The following is a 26,791-nucleotide window of genomic DNA, read 5'->3' as shown; positions in this document are numbered from 1 at the left end:
ATCTTCTTCAAATTCAAATATTTACTCAATTTCTCTTTAAAAGATGCAATGGTCTCTGCCTCAGCAACCCTCTGCTTGGAAGACATTTTTTCCCTTAGCCCTTTCCTTAGTTTTAATGACAATTTTACATTGTCGTAACTCCATAATCTCAAGGAATAGTCTTTCCATATACACGCCAATGTAAAAATCAAATCTCATTTCAGATTTCTGTCCCAGCCAAAATATTTCCAGCATCACAAATCTTTCCTCCAACTAAGACATCCCATCTCTTTAACCCTGGTGAATCCACAATATACACTTTGTGGGTTTCAATGTTCTTTTAGTGTGTGCTGTCTCCATATACAAAATTCAAAATGCCATTGGCCTTATGACCATCAACCTGCACCTGTACTTGTATTTGAACCCGGAGGCGTCTATTTATCAAATTCCTTCAGCATCTTTCCAACAAGTGTTTACTCGCACTCAATTCTCTTCCAACCTCACATGCATTGAAATGCAACTGCCAATTGTCTATTCCTTATGTCTTCCTAAAGTCTTATAGTATTCATGCTTGCAGAGTCAAAAACCTGGAACTCCCTACCTAACAGCACTGTTGGTGCACTCTCACCACATGGCCTGCAGCACCTCTAACAAGAAAGCTCACCACCACCTTCTCAAGGGCAATTAAGGATGGGCAATAAATGCTGGCCTAGCTAGTGACCCTCACATCCCATGAACGATAAGTAAATAATCTACTTGTGTCAGCAGCTTTGAGATTCTGTTCTCTCTAACCAAGCCAAAACATAAAACAAGCTCAAAAGTGGACCGAGCCCTGATGCCCGGAGTAAAACAATTTCAATCCTAACACCCATTTTCACTGATTTCTGTCAACTAGCCAGGGTGCCATATTCCCTCAGATGATACACCCTAACAAGCCTCTTGAACCATATGAAAACCTTCTGTAAATACATCTACTGTATTTCATTCATCTAGCCACACCTCAAAAAACAGAGGGTAATTTTGATTAATCTGTGCATTTATAAGTGTTCACTAATTTATTTCATAAATCATGAATTCCAAAAATTTCTCCACAACTAATAGGCTACCTAGACTGTGGTTAAGGTTAACCTGTTTATCTATCCCATTGCTGGATGTCATCCAATGTTTAAGCAACACTAATATTTTAATGTGGAGAACATGGTAAGCCAATACTAGCCCACAGGGAGAATTCTTAATTGTCAAATTAGACTTCAAATAAATCTTGCTAGTTAATGTACATGTCCACAATGTTAATGGTATAAAATAAAATGCATTGGCAGAAGCAGCAAAGCAATGAGAGAGCCATAGGGGTTCCACATCAATAATCTCCAAACTGAACAATTTACTTCTAAACCTGAAATTTAAACTTAAATATTAAAATATCCAGTTGTGCTACTAAAACACCAGGACCACAGGACACCAGTAATTTTACACTCTAGTACTGCTGTGGCCTAAAAGGTCAAGCATCCTAAAACTTCACATGCATTAATGTGCACCTATTAAGAAAAGGCGAGTCAATCCTTGCTCCTTTTTCTCTACCTTCTGAACAAACAAAACGCATGTCTGATGAGTTAGTTCATCTCTGATTATTCCGTAAGCCAGCAAGCAGAAATATTTAGTTCAAGAGAATCTTGCTATGGATGTGCATTGGGTTTCAAAAGCAGCAAACACCTTACCCTAGAGCACTGCATACTTTTCTGTCCACTCTCTTGCTAGTCTGTTGTACCTATTAAGGTTGACAAGCACAAAAGTCAGACCTACAAATTTGAAGATTTTAGAACCATAGGATTTTCTCCAATTTTCCCACACAGGAGTATGGCTAGCTTCAATTTCATCAGCAAGAGCAACAGTATGCTTATAGGCAACTACCTCATAGCTTAGTCATGCTTTTAACAACTGATACTGTACCACTAAACAAGGCATTATAATGCAGTATCATGCTGTTATATGGAAAAATCGGCCTGAAATGCTATTTCTTCCTCCACAGATGCTGCCAAACCTGAACGATTCCACCATTTTCTGTTTTTATTTGATTGCCAACATTTACAGTCTCTTGGTATTCTTTTACAGCATTTACATGTGACATACAAATTATATTTCTAACAAAGGGATACCTGAATTTATTGTTACCTTTACACTCCATTGTACAAAACAGGATAGCTGCCTTTACAGTAAATCAAACTACACACTTCTCAGTAACCAGCATACTGCCAGCAGAGACAAAAAACTCTCAAAACCAGGGAAATATAAAAATGCAAAAGTGAGATAACAGGTTCACTTTTCAAAAACAGATCCTGATTTTTTGGCAAAAAAAAAGCAAGGATCCCTGCCAAGGTTCCGGACTGCAGAATAAATATCTCATCGCTTCCTCATGGAATAAATGTTCATCCTGACCTTGGCGTGAGCGTGGGAGGGGCAAGAGGAGAAATTATGCAAATATAGCCATCTCTTCTACTCTATCCAACTCAAATTTTCTCTCTCCTCCCTTTAGGAGTTACAAAATTCTGTAACGTGTCAACATAAAATGTTGCTCTTGTAAGCAATTTATGTTTATACTTTCAACATTAAATGAGGGAACAGTAGCATAGTTTTATAATTAGCCTAGTGGCCAGGACTAATGATCCAAAAACATGAGTTTAAATCCTACCACAACAGCTGGAAGGTTTAAATTCAGTTAATAAATAAATCTGGAATAAAAAGTGAGGACAGTATCACTACTGGTGACCACAAAACTATTGGATTGTCATAAAAATCCATCGCTTTCAATACTGTCCTTTAGGGAAGGAATTTTTTTAAATTATTTAATAGGATGTGGGCGTCACCAGCTAGGCCAGCACTTATTGCCCATCCCTAATTGCCCATGAACTGAATGGCTTGCTCAGCCATTTCAGAGTCAACCACATTGCTGTGGGTCTGGAGACACATGTAGGCCAAACCAGGTAAGGATGGCAGATTTACTTCCCTAAAGGACATTAGTGAACCAGATGGATTTTTCCGACAATTGACATTGTTTTTTTTTAAAATGGTCATCATCAAGCTTTCAATTTCAGATTTTTAGTGAATTCAAATTCCACCATCTGCCATGGTGGGATTCAAAACAGAGTCCCCAGAGCATTAGCATGGGTCTCTGGTTACCAGTCCAGTGACAATTCAACAACGTCATTACCTCCCCTAAAATCAGCCATCCTTATCTCATCTTGCCTGTGACCCCAAGCCCACAGCTATATGGTTGACTCTTGACTTTAATCATTTCAAATTCTTACAAATTAAGAAAATAATGACTGGATCACATTTATCACAGATAATTGCCACAAGCAGAGCCTGGTCTAAAAAAAAGACCCAAAAAATGACACCCACAAGGAGCTTCAATTCACACCAGACAAAACTGCATTAAGCAGACTTAAAGCTGGAGAAAGTTTGACAAGGAATCCAATTCAGCATAATCTATTCCATCCAGGTAACACCACGAGGTTCCAGAGCATCAACTGCAGATACATTAACTAATTCCATTCAAAACGCAAATCAAAGCTAACCATCCCAATGTCAAAACTATAGGACTAACTTTAGTTTTAAAAAGTGCTTTAAAACAATGCTTTCCAAAACATACAGCTCTGTGCAAGAACACTAACCAGACTCAGTGTAGACAATCATTGGTTACCCCCAGGGTTACCACCAGCGGTTCTTTGATTCAACCCAGTATTGTAAGGATCCATGGTGCACTCTCAATCAGCATTAACTAGGGCCCCTCTATACAGAAACACATGCCAATCATAGCTCCATCAACAAAACAAACTGGCCAAGGTCTTTTGACAAACTATTTCCTGTTTCATATGAACAGTCAGACATGCCCATTTGAAAGTATTGTCTAGAATTTGGACAACACCAAAAAGGGTGGTCCCCAAAAGCTTCTTTTCAATCCAGTTGGCTACCGTTATACCCACAGTGCACAGTGCTGCTTGGGGAGGGTTGGACAGTAGTTGGCATTAAAGCCATGTAGTTAGTCCCCATTACCAACAGCAATGCCTTGAAGCATCTTTGCAAGTGAATCCAAGCTCATTACAAGTCCATTTTATAAATCAAGCATGTTAATGGTAACCTTGCTTTCATTCAATTTCTGAAAAATATACAGCTTCCCAGAATGTCCATCCATAGGAAGTGTGCAAGTGACATTCTTTCAGGGCCTCCTCGGAGGCAGTCATTGATCGAGGTCTGCTTTCAGAAAGCAATGTTGCAGTGCGCACACTGTGGGCTTAGTTGTTGGGGAAGGAGACAGTTAACTCACAAGGAGTTCAATTGCTAATTATCAGTTAATAACCTAAGTACCCGTTTGGATGTATAAAAGGGATAACAGATGAGACAAATGTACTCTGTAGGGAGTTTTATGCACCAATGTGTTTTCACAAAAATCAAGGTGTTATTTTTAAATAATACAATTAGGCTACTGTAAAGAATCATTTACTTGAAATCAGTTTTTTTAAGATAGAAGGTGAAAGCAACTGAAGTCTTAGAACTATTAGAAATGTAATTTTAAACTATCGATAAAGCTGGAGGAGGAAGAGAAAAAAAAAGAAATAAAACTGAAGGTGGCTGTAGTGGTTTCGGTTTTTATTGCCAAACAGCTACTGGAGCTTAACATTAGAGACCTGGCTGATGCTCGGGAATCCTGTTCCACTGGTTTGGCTCATCCAAGATTGTCAGGTGACTTTCAGAAACAATCGTAACTTTCTTGGATGCTTTTTAAATGGATAAAAAAGTGCTAAAATTCTATAGCACCACCAGAATCCCTGGGCCATTTTTGAAGTGCAACATACATCCACTTCCACAGGCCTAGAAACTGACCATAGCAGCAGCCTCTACCTAGAAAGTGACACATGGCACCAGTACTACTTAAATACCAAAGATTTCAAGGTTCTTGGAATTGCTTTACATAATATCAACACCAAACATTTGGGCAGCCTTTCTCACCTACAGTATAACAGCCATGTCCACAAATAGAATCTTACACTGCACAACTAAGTGGTGGGAATGCTATGGAATGTGGAATGCAAGCTGAACATGGCCTCCCAGAGTCTTGCCAGACTTCAATATTTCACTGGAACATTTGCCCCAAACAACTTGGTCTTTTGAAGCTTGCTTACAGTGGCAGTCCTAACAAACATTTACAGATGCCTGCCAGCACTTGCAGATACACGAAAAACCTCAGCAGAAAAATAAATATCTTATTGAATAGACAGCAGGCTCGAGGGGCCGAGTGGCCTACTCCTCCTCCTAATTGGTATGTTCACAAACCTTGACCTACTCGGTGGTGGTGCCACAGAGATGAAGAAGCTAGTTGAGGCAGTGTGGGGGAAGAAGGGGTTTCAAAAAGGTTGCACAATTTGTAGGAGGTCACATTTGAATGCAGAATGATCACTGGAACAGGTGAACTAGAAATCTGAACAGGCCAGATGAATACAACCTAGCTAGAACTGAACATTTCTGAGAACCAAATCAAGGCATCATGATTTGGCATACTAGAAACTAAGAAACTTACAAAGCTTTATTGCATTTCAAATCATCTTCAGTAAACTGTTGAGACTATACTTTCCTCCTATTCCAAATTAGATACTATACTTATTACAGTGCTCCAATGCTTCTTTCAGCACCAAAGTGATGGCCCACTACAACCTAGTTCCTTGAGCAACCTTGTCAAATACATTAAAACATCATTGCATTTAATCTCCCCATGAAGTTTTACCATCCAAAGCATTGAGTTTTACACAAAATATCCCACATGACACTGTATAAAGTGGAATCAGAAGACTGCACACTTAAAAACATTCAAAATTCAACATTGAGCAATGCTTTTTTAAGGATACTCACTTTTCCCTATCTGTTTTGTAGATACGTGCAATCTCTGGCACTAATGGGTCATCAGGGTTTGGATCACATAACAGTGAACAAATGGACAATAGAACTGCGAAAGAAATAATAAGCAATTCAGTTTTATGCTACAATCAGCAAGCTTTTTTTTCTCTTCTGAAACAGTTTTACATTTACTGTTTATTCTAGTTTGAAGTCTACATTCCTCTGGATATGAAACAAAGCTTGTTGTACAAGAAAAAACCGGCTAAGTTGTGTAATATCCAAGTCAACATTTCTTCTTCAGCATGTTCTTACAGCCTTCAGTGCAAATTAAATATGAATTTGTCAAGGATAGCAGTTATCGATACATCTGCACTTGGAGAAAATATACTGGAAAATTGAAATCTGAGTTGATATTCCATCAAATGTTAATGTCTCAATCCACTTACTTTGTTGCCCAATGTCCCTTTGAAGGTTTTTACTTTCAAAATACACAGCTCAGAACAGATTCCAAAGATCTCTCTAGCTAGTGTTCATCATGTGAGATTACTTAATTACAGGATATCCTAGAATGAATTTTGTTGTGCAACATGTAGAGTTGACGTGATATTTAGTTACGTGGTTATACAGCAGAAACGAGCCTCAGCCCGCTGGATGTTCAAAGTCCAAGATAAATTCTATCACTTACATAACTGAATATGATTCCATGATAGGTTTTTCTAAAACTTGTGCAATAAAACTGCGACTTGGGTTTGAATTGTGCCGAGAAGCTGATAGCTATGATAACTCCCAGCCTAATGGTAACTCTGTACCAGCAGGTTTCACTGAAACAAGATGCGAATGAGTCTTCTACAAATTACCTATCTCAGCTCCCGTGTGTTTCCTGTGTTATTAGTCTCATTTTTTTTGTGCTTCTATATTTAAGACATGTAATTTTAAAATAAAATAAAAACTGCTACTTCAGGTCTGCGTTGAGGTAACTGAACTCATCCCAAAGTGGTACTTCAATTTACCTTGGCACATCTAGACTTCATTACAAGGGGTACAGAGAAGAAAGTCAAGGTTACCAACAACTGAAATTGCTGCTAGCCTACTGGATAAGTGAAGGGAAAATTGCACAAATTACTGGAGAGCAAGGATACCTGTAGAATGCTTTCCTGTTCATGCTTCATGGAAGAAGATTAAATAGAAAAAAAATGAAGCGGACTACAGTGAGAAAACAAAGTTGGGTAGTCACAGGTTACATAGTTCCAAATAGAGATTATTCTTGCTAAGTAAAACTCAGAATAATAACAGCAGAGGTTTTGTGGCTTTACCATAAATCCAATGAAAATCTACTTTAGAAGCATAGAAGTGCACAATGTAATGCTCTTATTCTGGTGACATAGTTCCCTTCAACTTCACAAAGTCTACTTGTCAAAACATATAGGCCTCCAGGTGATACGTAGCTTAATCTTTTGCTCAATGAAATTTGCAGATTGGAATTTCATTTTTAGACCCTTTTGGAACAGAAGAAATAACAGGAAAATAAGCCATTCATCCCTTGAGCCTCCATCATTCAATAAAATCATGACTGATCACCTACCTCAACTATACTTTCCTGCACCGTCATATCCCTCAACTTCCTTAGCAACCAAAATCCAATCAATTCTGTCTTGAACATACTCAAAAACTGAGAACTTACAGCTCTCTAGAGTAGAAAATTTCAATGATCCATAATCTTTTGACTGAAGAAACAGCTCATCTCCATTCCAAATGGCCAACCCCTTATTCGGAGGCCATGACCCTAGTTCTAGATTTTCCAGCCAGTGAAAACATCCTCCCAGCATCTATCCTGTTAAGATAACTAAGAATTTTATACATTTCAATTAGATCATATTTCATTCTTCAAAATTATAGGGAATATAGGCCTAGTTTACACAAATCTCTCCTCATAGGCAATCCTGTTATCCAAAGGATCTATTCTGTGAATCTTCACTGCGCTCCCTCTAAGGCAAGTATATCCTTACCAGAACTGTGTACAATATTTCACGTAGTCTCACCAAGGTGCTATACAATTGTAGTGACTTATTCACTTTTGTAATCCATTGTAATAAAAGTTTAATATACCATTTGCTTTAGCTTACTATACCTACCTGTTAACTTTGTTTCATGTACAAGGTCACTCAGGTTGCTACAAATGACATTTCCCAGTTTCTCACAATTTAAAAAAATATTCTGCTTTAACTACATTTAGTTCCAAAATGGATAACTTCAAATTTCCCCAATTATAATCCCTTTGCCATGTTTTTGACCACTTAGCCTATCTATATCCCTTTGCAGCTTCTTTGTGATCTCCTCACTGCTTACTTTCCCACCTAACTTTGCACCATCAGAAAATTTAGACACATAACACTGTATCTCAATTACTGGTACACATTGTAAATAGTCAAGATCCAAGCACTGATCCTTGCAGTTCCCCTCTAATTACAACCTGCCAACTCGAAAATCAGCTGTTGATTCCTATGTTTTCTGTCCAGTAATCAATCTTCAATTCATGTTAATATATTATCCTCAAGCCATAAGTGCTAACTTTATCATAACCTCTTGCGCACCATCTAATCAAATGCCTTTTGAAAATCCAAATACACCACATCAGCAATTTTTGTTATTCGTTCATAGGATGTGGGCGTCGCTGGCTGGGCCAGCATTTATTGCCTATCCCTAATTGCCTGAGAAGGTGGTGGCATGCTCCCTTCTTGAACCACTGTTGTCCATGTGGTGTAGGTGTACCCACAGTGCTCTTAAAAAGGGGTTTTCAGGACTTTGACCCAGTAACAGTAAAGGAACAGCGATATACTTCCAAGTCAGGATGGTGAGAGACTTGGAGGGGAGCTTGGAGGTGGTGTTCCAATGTGCTTGCTCCCCTTTTCCATCTAGGTGATAGAGGTCATAGGTTTGGAAGGTGCTGTAAAGAAGCCTTGGTGAGTTGGTGAAGTGCATCTTGTAGATGATACACACTGCTGCCACTGCATCAGTGGTGCAGGGAGTGAAAGTTTAAGGTGGTGGATGGGGTGCCAATCAAGTGGGCTGCTTTGTCCTGGACGGTGTTGAGCTTCTTGAGTGTTGTGGGAGCTGCACTCACCCAGGCAAGTTTTTAAAAATTCAATTAATGGATGTGGGTGTCGCTGGCTACATAAGAACATAAAAAATAGGCCATTTGGCCCCTCAAACCTGCCCCGCCATTCATTAAGATCATGGCTTATCTGCCCCAGGCCTCAACTCCTCTTTCGTGTCAGCTCCTCATAGCCCTCAACTTCCTGATATTTCAAAAATCTATCTACCTCCTCTTTAAAATACTTTGTGATCTAGCCTCCATAACTCTCTGGGGTAGAGAATTCCAGACATTCACCACTCTCAGAGAAGAAATTCCTTCTCATCTCAGTTTAAATGAGCGTTCCCTTATTCTGTAACTATGTTCCCTAGTTCAAGATTCCCCCACTAGTGAAACATCTTCTCAACATCTACCATGTCAAAACCCCTCAGAATTTCAATAAGATCACCCCTCATTCTTCTAAACTCTAATGTATAAAGGCCTAAACTGTTTAGCCATTCTTGATAAGTCAACCTATTCATCCCAAGAATCAGCCAAGTGAATCTCTTTTGAACTGCCTCTAATGCCAGTATATCCTTTCCTAAATACAGGGACCAAAACTGTGCACAGTACTCCAGGTGCAGCCTCACCAACATCCTGTACAGTTGTAACAAGACTTCCCTATTTTTAAACTCCAACCCCTAGCAATACAGGCCAAAATTCCATTTGCCTTCTTAATTACTTGCTGCACCTGCATGCTAACTTTGAGTTTCATGCACAAAAACACCCAGATCCCTCCGTGCTGCACGTTTTTGGAGTCTCTATTTAAATAATAGTCTGCCTTTTGATTCTTCCTAGCAAAGTGCATGACCTCACACTATTTTCCTACATTAAACCCCATCTGCCAAGTTTTTGCTCACTGACTCAACCTGTCTATATCCCCTTGCAGATTTCTTATGTCCTCATCACATGCCCTCCCACCTATTTTTATATTAGCAGCAAATTTGGATACATTACACTCTGCCCCACCCCCACTCCTTCAAGTTATTAATATAGATTGTAAATAATTGAGGCCCTAGGACTGATTCCTTGTAGCACTCCAGCTAGGGCAACATTTATTGCCCATTTCTAAATGCCCTTGAGAAGGTGAGCTGCCTTCTTGAACTGTTGCAGTCCATGTGGTGTAGGTACACCCACAGTGCTGTTCAGGAAGGAGCTCCAGGATTTTGACCCAGCAACAATGAAGGAACGGTGATATATTTCCAAGTCAGGGTGGCGGCCGGCCTGGAAAGTGGTGGTGTTTCCATCTATCTGCTGCCCTTGTCTTCTAGATCGTTTGGAAGGTGCTCTCGAATGAGCCTTGGTGAATTCCTGCAGTGCTTCTTGTAGATGGTACACACTGCTGCTAACGTGCGTCGGTGGTGGAAGGAGTGAATGTTTGTAGAAGGGTTGCTAATCAAGCGGGCTGCTTTGTCCTGGACGGTGTCAAGTTTCTTGAATGTTGTTGGAGCTGAACTCATCCAGGCAAGCAGAGAATATTCCATCACACTTCTGACTTGTGCATTGTAGATGGTGGACAGACTTTGCGGAGTCAGGAAGCGAGTTACTCGCCGCTGGATTCCTAGCCTCTGACCTGTTCCTTGTAGCCAGAATATTTATATGGCTAGTCCAGTTCAGTTTCTGGTCAATGGTAACCCCCAGGATGTTGATAGTGAAGGATTCAGCGATGATAATGCTACTGAATGTTAAGGGGAGATGGGCAGATTCTCTCTTGTTGGAGATGGTCATTACCTGGCATTTATGTGGCACGAATGTTACTTGCCACTTGTCAGCCCAAGCCTGAATATTGTCCAGGTCTTGCTGCATATGGGCACGGACTGCTTCAGTATCTCTGAGGAGTCGCAAATGGTGCTAAACATTGTGCAATCATTCACAAACATCCCGACTTCTGGCCTTATGATGTAACAGAGCTCATTGATGAAGCAGCTGAAGATGGTTGGGCCTACGACACTACCCTGAGGAACTCCTGCAATGATGTCCTGGAACTGAGGTGATTGACCTCCAACAACCAGAATCATCTTCCTTTGTGCTGGATATGACTCCAACCAGTAGAGAGATTTCTCCTGATTCCCACCAACTCAAGTTTTGCTAGGGCTTCTTGTTGCCACACTTGGTCAAATGCTGCGTTGGTGTCAAAGGCAATCACTCTCACCTCTTGAGTTCAGTTCTTTCCTCCATGTTTGGACCAAGGCTGTAATGAGGTCAGGAGCTGAGTGGCCTTAGCAGAACCCAAACTGAGGATCAGTGCTGCTTGATAGCACTGTTGACGACACCTTGCATCACTCTGATGATCGAGAGTGGGCTGATGGGGATGTAGTTGGCCGGGTTGGATTTGTCCTTTGTGTACAGGACATATCTGGGCAATTTTCCACATTGTGGAGTGGATGCCAATGTTGTAGCTGGGCTAGGCCCGCTTTTAGTTCTAGGGCACAAGTCTTCAGTACAATTCTCGGAATGTTGTCAGGGTCAAAGGCCTCTGCTGAATCTAGTGCCTTCAGCTGTTTCTCGATATCATGTAGAGTGAATCGAATTGGCTGAAGGCTGGCATCTGTGATGCTGGGGACCTCAGGAGGCGACCGAGATGGATAATCCAATCAGCACTTCTGGCTGAAGATTGTTGCAAATACTTCAGCCTTGTCTATTGCACTGATATGCTGGGCTCCCACATCATTAAGGATGGGCATATTTCTGGAGCCTCCTCCTCTAGTTATTGTTTAATTGTCCACTACCATTCACGACTGGATGTGGCAGGAATGCCGAGCTTAGATCTGAATGTGTTGGTTGTGGGATTGCTTAGCTCTGTCTATTGCATGCTGCTTCCGCTGCTTTGCATGCAGGTAGTCCTGTGTTGTAACATCAAATTGACACCTGGTGTTTCTCCTTGCATGCTCACTTTTCAGTGAACCAGGGTTAATCCTCCGGCTTGATAGCAAAGGTAGAGTGGGGAATATGCTGGACTTCTAGGTTACAGATTATGGTTGAGTACAATTCTGATGCTGATGGCCCACCATGTCTCATGGATGCCCAGTTGAGTTGCTGGATCTGTTTGAAATCTATCCTATTTAGCACAGTGATTATGCCACACAACATGATGGAGGGTATCCTCAAAGTAAAGACAGGACTTTGTCTCCACAAGGATTGTGTGGTGGTCACTCCTACCAATACCATAATGGGCAGATACATCTGCAACAGGTAGATTAGTGAGGACGAGGTCAAGTAGGTTTTTCTCTCGTTGGTTCCCTCACCATCTGCCACAGAACCAGCAGCAGCCCTTTTGGACTTGGCCAGCTTGGTCAGTAGTGGTGCTACTGAGCTACTCTTGATAATGGACATTGAAGTCCCCCACCCAGAGTACATTCTGCACCCTTGCCACCCTCAGTGCTTCCTCCAAGTGGTGTTCAACATGGAGGAGCACTGATTCATCGGGGAGACATTAGGTGGTAACCAGCAGGTTTCCTGTCCCATTCAAGCACTTTACCCTGCAGATTACGGTCAGCAATGGTTTGAGAGATGCTGCATTAGTAATGAGTTAAGAGTAGTGACGGACTGCTAATTGAGGAGAGGTGGTGGCGTGGAGGTAATATCACTGGGTTAGTAATCCAGAGGTTCAGGCTAATGCTCAGGGGACACCGGCTCAAATCCCACCACAGCAGCTGGTGGAATTTAAGTTCAATAAAAAAATCTGGAAGTTAAAAGCTAGGCTAATGGTGAAACCATTGTCAATTGTTGTAAAAACACATCTGGGTCACTGATGCCCTTTAGGAAGGAAACCTGCTGTCCTTACCTGGTCTGGCCTACGTGGGACTCCAGATCCACAGCAATATGGTTGACTCTTAAATGCCCTCTGAAATGGCCTAGCAAGCCACTCAGTTGTATCGAACCACTACGAAAATGAAACTGGATGGACCGCCACAGGCACCAGAAATGACAACTGCAGCACATCCAGCCCTATTGACCCTGTTAACATCTGAGAGCTGGGGATGTAGTACTCTTCCCCAAAATTGGGAGGGCTGTCCCACAGATTGTCTCAACAGCCTGATGCCGTGAGACTTCATGGGATCCAGGGTCGATGTTGAGAACTCCCAAGCTAACTCCCTACTCCTCCCCCCCCCGATTGTATACCATTGTGTCGCCACCTCTGGTGAGGTGGGGATGGTGGTGCCTGGGACAATGTCTGTATGGTGTGATTCTGTGAGGATGACTATGTCAGGCTGTTGCATGATTAGTCTATGGATCTCCTATTTACGACAGAGATGAGGAGGAATTTCTTCTCTGAGGGTCATTAGTGTTTGGAATTCTCTTCCCCAGTGAGCAGTGCAGGCCAATTCACTGAATTTATTGAGGGCTGAGTTAGATTAAATTTTTTTTAAAATCTTTCACAGAATGTGGGCTTTGCTGGCCAGCATTTATTGCCCATTCCTAATTGCCCTTGAGAAGGTGGTGGTGAGCTGCCTTCTTGAACCGCTGCAATCCATGTGGTGTAGGTACACCCACAGTGCAGTTAGGAAGGAAGTTCCAGGATTTTGACCCAGCGACAGTGAAGGAACGGCCGATATATTTCCAAGTCAGCATGGTGATTGACTTCGAGAGGAACTTCCAGGTGATGGTGTTCCCATCTATCTGCTGCCCTTGCCCTTGGTTGTGGGTTTGGAAGGTGTTGTAAGAAGCCTTGGTAAATTCCTGCAGTGCATTTTGTAGATGGTACACACTGCTGCTACTGTGCTTTGGTGGTGAAGGGAGTGAATGTCTGTGGATGTGGTGTCAATCAACTGGACTGCTTTGTCTGGGATGGTGTCAAGCTTCTTGAATGTTGTCGCTCATCCAGGCAAGAGGGGAGTGAGTATTCAATCACACTCCTAACATGTGCCTTGTACAGGCTTTGGGGAGTTACAGGCTTTGAGGTGATGAATTACTCATCCCAGGATTCCCAGCCTCTAACTTGCTCTTGCAGCCACAGTATTTATATGGCTTGTCCAGTCAGTTTCTGGTCAATCGTAACCCACAGGATGTTGATAGTGGGGGATTCAGTGATGGTAATGCCACTGAACATCAAGGGGTGATGGTTAGATTCGCTATTGTTGGAGATGGTCATTGCCGGACAGTTGTGTGGCATGAATGTTACTTGCCACTTGTCAGCCCAAGCCTGGATATTGTCCAGGTCTTGCTGCACTTTGACATGGACTGCTTCAGTGTCTGAGGAGTTGTGAATGGTGCTGAACATTGTGCAACTATCAGCAAAATCCCCATTTCTGACCTTATGATGGAAGGAAGGTCAAGGATGAAGCAGCTGAAGATGGTTGGGCCTAGGACACTACCCTGAGGAATTCCTGCAGTGATGTCCTGGAACTGAGATGACTGACCTCCAACAACCTCAACCATCCTCCTTTGTGCTAGTTAAGACTCCAACCAGTGGAGAGTTTTCCCCCTGATTCCCATTGACTCCAGTTTTGCTAGGGCTCCTTGATTCCACACTTGATCAAATGCTGCCTTGATGTCAAGGGCAGTCACTCTCACCTCACCTCGGGAGTTCAGCTCTTATGTCCATATTTGAACCAAGGCTGTAATGAGGTCAGGAGATGAGTGACCCTTACGGAACCCAAGCTGGACGTCAGTGAGCAGATTATTGCTAAACAAGTGCCGTTTGATAGCACTGTTGATGACCCCGTCCATCACTTTACTGATGATTGAGATAGACTGATGGGGCAGTAATTGGCCAGGTTGGATTTGTCCTGCTTTTTGTGTACAAGACATACCTGGGCAATTTTTTCACATTGCCGGGTAGATGCCAGTGTTGTAGCTGTACTGGAACAGCTTGGCTAGGGGCGCAGCAAGTTCTGGAGCACAAGTCTTCAGTACTATTGCCGGAATATTGTCAGGGCCCTGCAGTGATGTCTTGGAGCTGAGAAGACTGACCTCCAACAATCACAACCATATTCCTTTGTGCTAGGTATGACTCCAACCAGTGGAGAGTTTTTCCTGATTCCCAGTGACTCCAGTTTTGCTAGGGCTCCTTGATGCCACACTCAGTCAAAAGTGTAGCCTTGATGTCAAATGCAGTTACACTCACCTCACCTCAAGAACAAGGGAGTCAAGGGTTATTTGGGGGGGGGGGGGGGGGGGGGGGGGGGGCACAGAAAAAAATGGAGTTACAGTCACAATCAGATCAGTCATGATCTTACTGAATGACGGAGCAGGCTCAAGGGGCCGAGTGGCCTACTCCTGCTCCTACTTATGTTCTCATGAGTGGATGGAAATAAACTTGTGCTTCCCATTCCAGCTCCCCCCAAAAATATAAAAATATATTTGCTTACTCAGGGTTGGGGTTTGGCAGGTGGAGAGTTCCATCTGTATCCTCACTGTTTTTGTGATGCTGTGAGGGGTCAGTCACCACCTCCAGCCTCGTACTCTGATGATTCAATCAGCAAGGGCATCATGACTGTATAGGAGGGGAAGAGAATAATAGGGGAAGCACAAATGTAGGTGAATGTTATCAAAGGGGGAAGAAAGAAAAGCAGTTGCAAACTGCAAGAAGGGTATGAGACTCAACCTGTCCCACAGGTATTGAGGACAATGCAGTTGGGGTGGGAGGAATATTTGGCAGCTCTGGGGCCATTTAAACACAAGGACAAGTAAATGCTGTAATGTTTGAGTGCTTGTCCTTTTTTGCAAGATGTGACTACTGGTCAAGCTGCAGATCAGTGCCCTGGCTTTAGCTAATCAACAAGTCCATTAAGAAGTTGTGACATATCAAACTGACAGTAACTGAAGGAACCACCAGAAAGTAAAATTTAAAAATGTTAAACTTCCCTACATTTATACTTTGCTTGGGAGTCGTTGCATTATTTTTGTTTGTTTAAACTTACTTACTTGTCTGTGGTCGCTGCAGCTGTCAAGATAGTGGAAGTCAGGTCTGCCAGTCAAACTGGGAGAATGATCCAGTCAGCTGAGGTAGAATAAATGTGCCTACTAAATTTGCTTAGGTTGGAATAAATTTGACTGCGATTAGGTGCAAACAATGTATTGGAGCTGTGTTACAGAAGTGTGCAATGGCACACAAAACACAATAGAACAAAAAACTTGGTAAAGGGGAATATTTCTTGTAATGAATGTAATGATGCATTTGCTTGCAAAATATGTCAAGGTTCTTTGCAAAAATAGTGATATAATTGACGCAATGCTTCCAGTTTGTGTAAACATTCTGAAATAATCTGAAGAAATTGTACTTCAAATTATATACAAAGGAAACCAAATTAATTTGGACCCAGGTCTGGCTGCAGGTCGTTATGATTTGAAATTTCAGCTCAACAATTTGCTGCCTTTTATGGGCTGAGTTTCCAACGAAACAAAAAATTCAAAACTTACTGTCCATTTTAATTGCCTTAGTTTAGAGATAAACTTTTGCAATGCTGCTAAAATTTACTTATTATTTACGACGTTTTCATCCAGCTTCTTGCAAGAGGACACTTTTTAACCATTTTAATATCCATTCAGGGGAAACTTTGTTAGTAAAAGTTTATTTGCCAAAAAGCATCACCAACAAAAGTAAAGTTTTAATGACCAAAGGAAAGTTGATCAGAAAACTGTAATGCAAACTACCCTCCCCCTGCTACCGCATAAACAATCCTGACTGCTTACTTCCACCAAATGGCTAAATAAAATTGGGGTCAAGATACTAAAGTTAGCAGTTAACATTGGTCACTGGTCATATTTAAGGGACCCAGTGCTAGGGAAATATATTTTCACCATCAAGCACTCTCAAGTTAGGTACAGCGCAGCCAAATGCAGAGAAGAGTTTCTTCTGTTTTGACAATGCATCCCAATCACAACCCAGGAACACCCTAGCATAGGTTTCAGGTTCCACAAGTTTAAGTTACATGCCTGTTCCCCGCGAGTTTTTTTTTTAAATAAAAATGTTACTATTCCATCAGGATAGAAATTAGAGGGAAAAAAAGGCAGAGGCAACTTAATTTTAACACTGTTTAGCTAACATGACGAACAGGCTTTTTTTGTAAATTTCATGCAAGTTATTTTAATGTGGTAAAAGTAAAAAATCTTAGTAAAAAACTTTATCTTCAACTAAAATCATTTGACCTTCGATAGTGGATTGCAAATAACAGAAGCAGTTTTACCCACTGACACTAATTCATGGAACACAGCAGTGGACGCCAGGAGGTAATGCATCAACTGCTACTGCACTGCATAACAAAGTAGACTCAGATTCAGTTCCATATTCATCAGATAGCGTAGCCATTTCATTTATGAACTCTGCAAAATTTGGTTCTTCAGCATCCAGGCTGCCAAACTCTGCAATATCCAATTCTTTCACAAATGCTGTACAAGGGGCACTAGCCGAGGCAACAATTTCTGCAGGATCTCAATGTAAAACTAAAATAGTTGAGTGGCTGACTTTGTTCAATTCCATGCATTGCACAGTGCAACCTCACATCCACAGGACAACACTGTTTCTGTTGATGTCCTACTTCCTTGCACTGTCCATGCACTTTGGATAATAAAATGAATTTCCACCATAGACTCAAGACAACCAGCTGTCAATAGATTGGACGTTCCAATTCTGTACATGGCCAACTCTTGGGCTTTCTCCAGCTTGGCTGCAGACACCCTGGCTTCCTTAAGAAGGATTTGCCTGAACCAAAGGCAACCTTCGCCCTGCTTTCATAGCCAACGTGAGGTTGCTGTTGTATCCCAGTTCGTGGTTTAATTGACCCTCCCAATTTGCCTATTAAAATACAGGCAATGCAGAAAAATTACCAGGAAGCCACTGTTTCCAGAACTTTAACTCATTTCCTCCATTAACAATTCATTTTCTTTTCACAACTAGAAATTAGCAGGCAATGCCTAAAAAGTGCAGCTGATGACCTAGCCAATTGCTGCAGGATCATCTCTGTACTCTTATCAACTATCAGAACTAACTGAAGCAACTTGGCTTGGAAAGTGCTGTGCTAAAGATTGCATCCTTCAAAAAGAGAGTGAGTTTCACTGTACCTTTAGAAATAGTTAATGCAGGAGACCACTGTGATCTTAGAATATCAAGACAGATGCTGCCATTACTGTTAATATTTGGGTGATAAATTCTCGTAGTAAATGCAACCTGCAAGAAAAAAAGAACATTACTCAATCTGCACTAACATAGACCACAACACACACAAGCTAGTTTTACTCTTTTACAATTTCTAGAAAAAACAATTAAACAGTCAATGCCAATACTTCAATATATATGTAAAAGTTTAGATGGCTCATTAACTAGTGTCAAACACCACCCAGAAACTAAAAAATCAGTCTTGGTTGTCTCTATATAAATGTTTAGTTGCCATAATCCACACACATCATGTCATAATTGAACAGTGTTAAAGAAAGTTAGTTTTGAAATTGGAAGTAATCTGAGGTACTGAAGGAGACATGATGAACTAGGGAATCTTGCAATTAACCACCAATTGACCAAGGTTGATTCCTGGCAGATAGGTCAGTACAGTAGCCTTAAATAGAAAACATGTAGCAGCTTTAACTACAGATGCCCTCTAGGTCTCAGCCTACTCATGAGAAAAGTGTGTACAAATGGGATCAAAACCATTTTTAATCTCAATACACAAGTATGAACTTCAAGTTCCAATCTGTTTAGAACAACAGACCAAATTACTGGAATCTTTAGCTCTACGTGCAGGTCTCTGCAAATCACTTCATTCAGTGAGTCAGTCAGCACTCTCCAACTGTCCTTCCACAAAGTAAGGCATCAAGGGGATGTCAATATCTTTGTCTCAAAGTTGGGAAACAAAAATGAAACTAAACTCTCTACTCCATTGTATAGTGCAGTGTCAAAATATTAAAATTTGTCATTTTCAGGAAAAATGTTTCAATGCGAGAAGTATAACAGGCAAGGCAGATGAGCTTAGAGCTTGGATTAGTACTTGGGACTATGATGTTATTGCTATTACAGAGACTTGGTTGAAGGATGGACAGGACTGGCAGATAAATTTTCCAGGATTTAGATGTTTCAGGCAGGATAGAGAGGGATGCAGAAGAGGTGGGGGAGTTGCACAGCTGGTTAAGGGGAATATCACAGCTGTACGACAGGAGGACACCTCGGTGGGCTCATGCAGCAAGGCAATATGGGTAGAGCTCTGGAATAGGAAGGGTGCAGTCACAATGTTGGGGGTTTACTATAGGCCTCCCAACTGCCAGCAGGAGATTGAGGAACAGTTATGTAGGCAGATTTTGGAAAGATGTAAAAGCAATAGGGTTGTTGTGGTGGGTGATTTTAACTCTCCCTATATTGACTGGGAATCACTTAGTGCTAGGAGTTTTGGATGGTGCAGAATTTGTAATGTGCATCCAGGAGGGCTTCCTGAGACAATATGTAGATAGTCCAACTAGGGAAGGGGCAATACTGGACCTGGTGTTAGGGAATGAACCGGGCCAGGTGGTCGAAATTTCAGTAGGGGACCATTTCGGGAAAAGTGACCATAATTCAGTAAGTTTCAAGGTACTGGTGGATAAGGATAACAGGAGTCCTCGGGTTAAGGTGCTTAATTGGGGGAAGGCTAATTATATCAATATTAGGCAGGAACTGAGGAATCTAGACTGGATGCGGATGTTTGAGGGCAAATCAATGTGGGGGCTTTCAAACGTCAGTTGATAAGAATTCAGGACCGGCTTGTTCCTGCTAGGATGAAGGATAAGCATGGCAAGTTTCAGGAACATTGGATAACGAAGGATATTGAGAGATTAGTCAAAAAGGGAAACATTCGTAAGGGCTAGAAAGCTGGGAACAAATGAAGCCCGTGGAGAATATAAAGAAAGTAGGAAGAAACTTAAGCAAGGAGTCAGGAGGGCTAAAAGGGGTCATCAAAAGTCACTGGCAACCAGGATTAAAGAAAATCCCAAGGCCTTTTATACATATGTAAAAAGCAAGAGGGTAGCCAGGGAAAGGGTAGGCCCACTCAGGGACAGAGGTGGGAATCTGTGTGTGGAGTCAGAAGAAATGGGAGGGATACTAAATGAGTATTTCTCATCAGTATTCACCAAAGAGAAGGACTTAGTGGTCAATTTGTCTAGGGAAGTGTGTGAAGATAACCTGGATCATGTTGAGATCAAAAAAGAGGTGTTAGACGTCTTGAAGAATATTAAGGTGGATAAGTCCCCAAGGCCAGATGGGATCTACCCCAGAGTACTGAGGGAGGCAAGGGAGGAGATTGCTGGGGCCTTGACAGAAATCTTTGTATCCTCACTGGCTATGGGTGAGGTCCCAGAGGACTGGAGAATGGCCAATGTTGTTCCATTGTTTAAGAAGGTTAGCAGGGATAATCCAGGAAATTACAAGCCGGTGAGTCAGTAGTAGGGAAATTATTGAAGAAGATTCTTCGTGACAGGATTTACTACCATTTGGAAGCAAATGGGTGTATTAGTGAGAGGCAGCATGGTTTTGTGAAGGGGAGGTCGTGTCTTACTAACTTGATCAAGTTTTTCGAGGAAGTGACAAAGATGATCAACGATGGACGGGCAGTGGATGTTATATACATGGATTTCAGTAAGGCCTTTGACAAGGTCCCTCATTGGAGGCTGGTACAGAAGGTAAAGTTGCACGGGATCAGAGGTGATTTGGCAAGATGGATACAGAATTGGCTTGGTCATGGAAGACAGAGGGTAGCAGTGGAAGGGTGCTTTTCTGAATGGAGAACTGTGACTTGTGGAGTTCCACAGGGATCAGTGCTGGGACCTTTGCTGTTTGTAGTATATGTAAATGATTTGGAGGAAATCTAACTGGGCTATTTTGGTAAGTTTGCAGACGACACTAAGGTTGCAGGAGTTGCAGATAGTGAAGAGGATTGTCAAAGGATACAACAGTATATAGATCGGTTGGAGACTTGGGTGGAGAAATGGCAGATGGAGTTTAATCTGGACAAATGCGAGGTAATGCATTTTGGAAGGTCTAATACAGGCAAGAATTATACAGTAAATGGCAGAACCCTTAAGTGCATTAACGGGCAGAGGGATCGGAGTGTACAGGTCCATAGGTCACTGAAAGTGGCAACGCAGGTGGACAAGGTAGTCAGGAAGGTATATGGCATGTTTGCCTCCATTGGCAGGGGCAATGAGTATAAAAGCTGGGAAGTCATGCTGCAGCTAAATAGAACCTTGGGTTAGGCCACACTTGGACTATTGCGTGCAATTCTGGTTGCCACATTACCAGAAGGATATGGAGGCATTGGAGAGGGTGCAGAGGAGGTTTACCAGGATGCTGCCTGGTCTGGAGGTTATTAGCTATGAGGAGAGGTTGGAGAAACTTGGATTGTTCTCACTAGAGTGACGGAGATTGAGGGGCGACTTGATAGAAGTTTACAAAATCATGAGTGGCATGGACAGAGTAGATAGCCAGAAACTTTTTCCCAGGGTGGAAGAGTCAATTACTAGGGGACATTGATTTAAGGTGAGAGGAGAAAACTATAGAGATGTGCGGGGCAAGTTTTTTACGGAGGTGTCTGGAATTCACTGCCAGAGGAGGTGGAGGAAGCAGGTACGATAGCGGTGTTTAAGAGGCAGCTTGACAAATACATGAATAGGATGGGAATATAGGGATACGGACCCCAGAAGTGCAAAATGTTTTAGTTGACGGGCAATATGATCGGCGCAGGCTTGGAGGGCCGAAGGGCCTGTTCCTGTGCTGCACTTTTCTTTGTTCTTTAATGTGAAATCCAAAATGTACCAGAACAGTCATTTAAGAGCCAGTCAGTTTACAGCCATACATAGCTCCGTTCCAGAAGCTATCTAGAAGATCCATAAAAAGGTCTCTTCAAACCACTTCACAATTACCCCATAACTACCATAACAAGAGATTAGTCAATTAACTCTGTTTGTGGGTAACTGGTTGCTATGTTTGCCTACATTAAAACAGTGACTACACTTCTGAAGTACTTCATTGGCTGTGAAATCCTTTAGGACAACTTGGAAGGCATTGAGTTTGTTCTATCTTAAAACAGAGTGGAAACTGAGAAATCTATAGACATCTGTAGCCAGAAATAAAAATGTAGCCTGGCTGTGGATAACTTTATAAAACACTTGCTGATTTTGCAGTATGCAACCTGCTGCCCGGTTGTAATGTTCATCTATCTGGATTGGTCTGCTATAGTAGGTACTGCCAAGGAAGAAATAATCTGAAATCAATAAAGTCAAAATGGTTCCAGAATTAACCTACTAAACTAAAGACAATATTCACTGCAGCACTAGGCTATGTCCATTGGTGAGACTTGTACTAGTCAGCTGATCCCAGGTGATGCAATTCTTGTTAGAAAGTGCCTGGAACTGCTCCCAACAGTAAGCCAGCAACTCCTATTAGAAAGGCAGCAGAGGGCAGAATCGTGTTCAGCTGTGATGCCTTCCATTGTCAAACAGCTTAATAGTCACTGGCCAGTTTCACAGCAACCATGAACAACAGTGCAAGTGAAAATAATCAATGTCTTTGGAAAGTAGGTGAACAAGAAATTGCTTCAAAACTAAAAAGCAAAGCCTAAATTAATTTCTTGCTTTTAGCAAAAGTGTCAAAGGATGCTACACGTGAAGATCGTGATAACGAACAAGCAAGTGCAAAATAACGTGCATACATGTCACAATCATATCATGGTATATTGCAAATCTTTGAAAGCTAATTCTATAACTCAAGTGCTTTCTTAAAGAATACAGACACATGGGAGGAAACAATTTTCTTCAGGAACTCAAGATGTGAACCAGTGAAAGTCAGGAGATGGGATACTGCATTACTGCAGCTTTGTTGCAAGAAACACAAATGGTTTGTTTTCCAAGCATCTACATTGGGAAACTTAAAGACACAAACTTCTTGTTAATTCATTCATGGGACGTCACTGGCTAGGTCAGCATTTATTGCCTATCCTTAATTGCCCTTGAGAAGGTGATGGTGAACTGCCTTCTTGAGCCGTTGCAGTCCATGTGGCATAGGTACACCCACAGTGCTGTTAGGGAATTCCAGGATTTTGACCCAGCGACAGTGAAGGAACAGTGATATATTTCCAAGTCAGAATGGTGAGTGACTTGGAGGGGGAACTCCCAGGTGATGGTGTTCCCATCTATCTGCTGCCCTTGTCCTTCTAGATGGCAGTGGTCATGGGTTTGGAAGGTGCTGTCCAAGAAGCCTTGGTGAATTCCTGCAGTGCATCTTGTAGATGGCACACACTGCTGCTACTGTGCGTTGGTGGTGGAGGGAGTGAATGTTTGTGGGTGGGGTGCCAAGCAGGCAGGCTGATTTGTCCTGGATGGTGTCCAGCTTCTTGAGTGTTGTTAAGAGTTGCACTCATCCAGGCAAGTGGAGAGTATTCCATCACACCCCTGACCTGTACCTTGTAGATGGAGGACAAGTTTTGGGGGAGTCAGGTGGTGAATTACTCTCCACAGGATTCCTAGCCTCTGACCTGCTCTTGTAGCCACAGTATTTATATGGCTAGTCCAGTTCAGCCTCTGGTCAATGGTAACCCCCTAGGATGTTGATAGTGGGGGATTCAGCAATGGTAATGCTACTGATGTCAAGGGGTGATGGTTAGATTCTCTCTTGTTGGAGATGGACATTGCCCAGCACTTGTGTGGTGTGAATTCTACTTGCCACTTGTCAGTCCAAGCCTGGATACTGTCCAGGTCTTGTGGCGTTTGGACATAGACTGTTTCAGAATTGGAGTCGTCTCGAATGATGAACATTTCGCAATCATCAGCGAACATCCCCACTTCTGACCTTATGATGGAAGGGAGGCCATTGATGAAGCAGCTGAAGATGGCTGAACCTAGGACACTACCCTAAGGAACTCCTGCAGTGTTGTCCTGGAACTGAGGTGACTGACAACCACAACCATCTTCCTTTGTACTAGGTATGACTCCAACCAATGGCGAGTTTTTCTCGACTCCCATTGACTCCAATTTTGCTTCGGCTCCTTGAAGCCGCATTCAGTCAAATGCTGCCTTGATGTCAAAGGCAGTCACTGCACCTCACCTCTGGAGTTCAGCTCTTTTGTCCGTGTTTGAAACAAGGCTATACTGAGATCAGGAACTGAGTGGCCCTGGTGGAACCCAAACTGAGCATCAGTGAGCAGGTTATTGCTAAGCAAGTGCTGCTTGATAGGGCTGTTGATAATCCCTTCCATCAGAGTGTAAGCTGATGGTGCAGCAATTATCGGGGTTGGAATTGTACAGGACATACCTGGGCAATTTTCCACATTGCTGGGTTGTTGCCAGTCTTGTAGCTGTACCGGAACAGCTTGGCTAGGGGTGCAGCAAGTTCTGGAGCACAAGTCTTCAGTGCTATTGCCAGAATGTTGTAAGGGCCCATAGTCATTGCAGTGTTCAGTGCCTTCAGGTGGTTGTTGATATTATGTGGAGTGAATCAAATTGGCTGAAGACTGACATCTGTGACACTGGGAACCTCTGGAGGAGACCAAAATGGATCATCCACTCAGCACTTCAGGCTGAAGGTTGTTGCAAATATTTCAGCCTTATCGTTTGCACTGATGTGCTGGGCTCCTATATCATCGAGAAAGGGGTTATTTGTGGAGCCTCCTTCTCCGACGAGTTGTTTAATTGTCCACTACCACTCACGACTGGATGTGGCAGGACTGCAGAGCTTAAACCTGATCTGTTGGTTGTGGAGTTGCTTAGCTCTATCGCTTGCTGCTTATGTTGTTTGCCACACAAGTAGTCCTGTGTTATAGCTTCATCGAGTTGATACTTCATTCTGCCTGGCGCTGATCCTGGCATGCCCTCCTGCACTCATTGAACCAGGATTGATCCCTTGGCTTGGTGGTAATGGATGTGCACTGATGCCCTCCACCACATCTGCCCTTCTTGTTATCCCTCCTTACTCCAATGCTCGGGCTTAAACACTGATTTTGTCACATTTTAAGGAACAGTTTGACCACCAATAATGATGGATGTCAATAGCTATACTTGCCTTGGGTGGTTTGAAAGGGTAGTCTGTAGGAAAATGAATTGTCAAGAAAAAGACTCCACCCTGATATGGACTGTCATTCTGTTGAGAGAGAAATAAGAATTAATTTTACAATCCCTTAGCAATAAACACTTAGGTTTCAAACTTTGAACAAATACTTACAGGTCCCATGATTGTGGCTTGCCAGTGAAACACTAAAAAGAAAGAAATACTGGCCATTAGTATGAAATACAAATCAGTTTGGACACTTACATGCTCCATTAGCAAATATAGAGGGGTGAAGGGAAACAACTAATGAATTTGTACAGTCGTATCATACATTCAATGCTTAGTTTAAAGGCAGGGATAGCAATTTGTAGACCACATATCACTGAAACATGCCAAAGTCTGAAAGCCAGTGCCCCGAGTTTACGTTAACTTGAGTTATTGTACATTCCCTAAATGGTTGGCACCCAAAAGGGATCATCTTTTCTAGCCACCAGGTCAGAATATCAACTAACGTCAGAATCAAATATTAGCAGCATAAATATAGAAAGCACAGGGTTGTGCTAGGTCTAAACCTACAAAACTAATCTTCCAACATCTTACTTTCAAATGCTCCAGCTAAAGCCAAAGATAACACTGGCTAGGCCACAACAGGCGTATGGCAGAGTTAACGTTTCAAGTCCGTATGACTCTTCCTTGGGGTTCTGAAGGGTCATATGGACTTGAAACGTTAACTCTTGTCTTTCTCTCCACAGATGCTGTCAGGCCTGCTGAGTTTTTCCAGCAATTTTTGTTTTTGTTTCAGATTTCCAGCATCCGCAGTGTTTTGCCTTTATACAGGAGTATTGCAACCAGTTCTGGTCAACACACTTTAAGAAGGATGTGAGGATCCTTGAAGATGCAGAGGTAATTTACCAGAATAGCTCCAGTGATGAAGGATTTTAGCTACAAAGTTGGACTGGAGAAACTGGGTTGTTTACCTTGCAAAGGAGACTCGGGGGAGATTTGATAGAGGCATATAGATTACGACAGGTTTAGGTAAGGTAGATGAAGAAAAGCTGTTCCCATTAGGTGATGGTAGAAGGGCGAGGGGACAGGTTTACAGTTTTGGGTGAGGGGTACAGGAAGCACGCGAGGAAGAACTCTTTTGTTTTACACAGCGAGTGATAATGACCTGGCACCGGCTGCCTATAAGGTTAGAAGTGGAAATGATTAATAATTTCAAAAGGAAATTGAATGAACACTTAAGGGAAACGCTTGCAGGGCTACAGGGATAGAGCAGGGCAAGGGGACTGACCACATTGCTCTAAAGAGAGCTGGCACTGAGTCAATGGGCGCCTTCTGCAGTACAGACTGTCTCAAAACTGGCAACCTTGGGATCGAGTCCGTGCCGGATTTCAGATTCAGCTGGTTTATGGGTCAGGCGGTTCAAGCTCGGCCAGGGTGGGCAGATCCAGGTTGGTTAGAGTCTAGTGTTACTCGGACCATTTAGAGAATTAAGAATTTATTAAGAATTAAAATTCATGCACGGCAGTGTAGAAAATGTCCGGTTTTTGGATATCTCCTGCTTTCGGATGGCTGGATTTGAGACACTACCTGTATTATGACTACATGAATAGAAATAATACTGATGATAGGTATAATTTCCTCATTCTATGAATTCCATAAAGAGGGAGCCATTAACTATAGAAGGAAAAAATAAAACTCGACACTAAGATCCATGTCATAATTACACCTTGTAGCTCTGGATTGGAGGCACTTTATTTACTGAAACATTAGTTTTAATTCAGAGAAAGAACCATTCCTCTCCTGAGTGCCATTAAATAGCACCAAGATCCACTGCTAGAAATTAAAAG

The 26,791-nt window shown here is 42.2% G+C and overlaps 1 protein-coding gene across 3 annotated transcripts in view; it reads right to left on the bottom strand.

Annotated features, from left to right (window-relative positions):
- The window catches only part of LOC121280788 (ubiquitin-conjugating enzyme E2 D2-like), a 41,312-nt gene that overhangs the window by 6,199 nt on the left and 8,322 nt on the right, over positions 1-26,791 (bottom strand). Inside the window, exons 3-7 of one of the 3 annotated variants that reach the window (XR_005943710.1) lie at positions 25,113-25,144; positions 24,954-25,031; positions 17,999-18,104; positions 15,307-15,431; positions 5,881-5,974 (exon numbers count right to left, since the gene is read on the bottom strand). Coding sequence is in view for 2 of the 3 variants with exons in the window: in XM_041192989.1 (XP_041048923.1) it covers positions 1,696-1,744; positions 5,881-5,974; positions 17,999-18,104; positions 24,954-25,031; positions 25,113-25,144 (359 nt within the window). In the remaining variant the exon portion in view is untranslated. Of the gene's footprint in view, positions 1-1,694; positions 1,745-5,880; positions 5,975-15,306; positions 15,432-17,998; positions 18,105-24,953; positions 25,032-25,112; positions 25,145-26,791 lie in introns of all 3 variants that reach the window. The other 2 variants (XM_041192989.1, XM_041193000.1) reach the window with 2 other exon arrangements.

The sequence above is a fragment of the Carcharodon carcharias genome, chromosome 1 (genome assembly GCF_017639515.1).
Source record: "Carcharodon carcharias isolate sCarCar2 chromosome 1, sCarCar2.pri, whole genome shotgun sequence".
Classification (NCBI taxonomy): domain Eukaryota; kingdom Metazoa; phylum Chordata; class Chondrichthyes; order Lamniformes; family Lamnidae; genus Carcharodon; species Carcharodon carcharias.
Note: the sequence above shows the minus strand (reverse complement) of the source record. Positions and strands in the feature narration are given on the sequence as shown.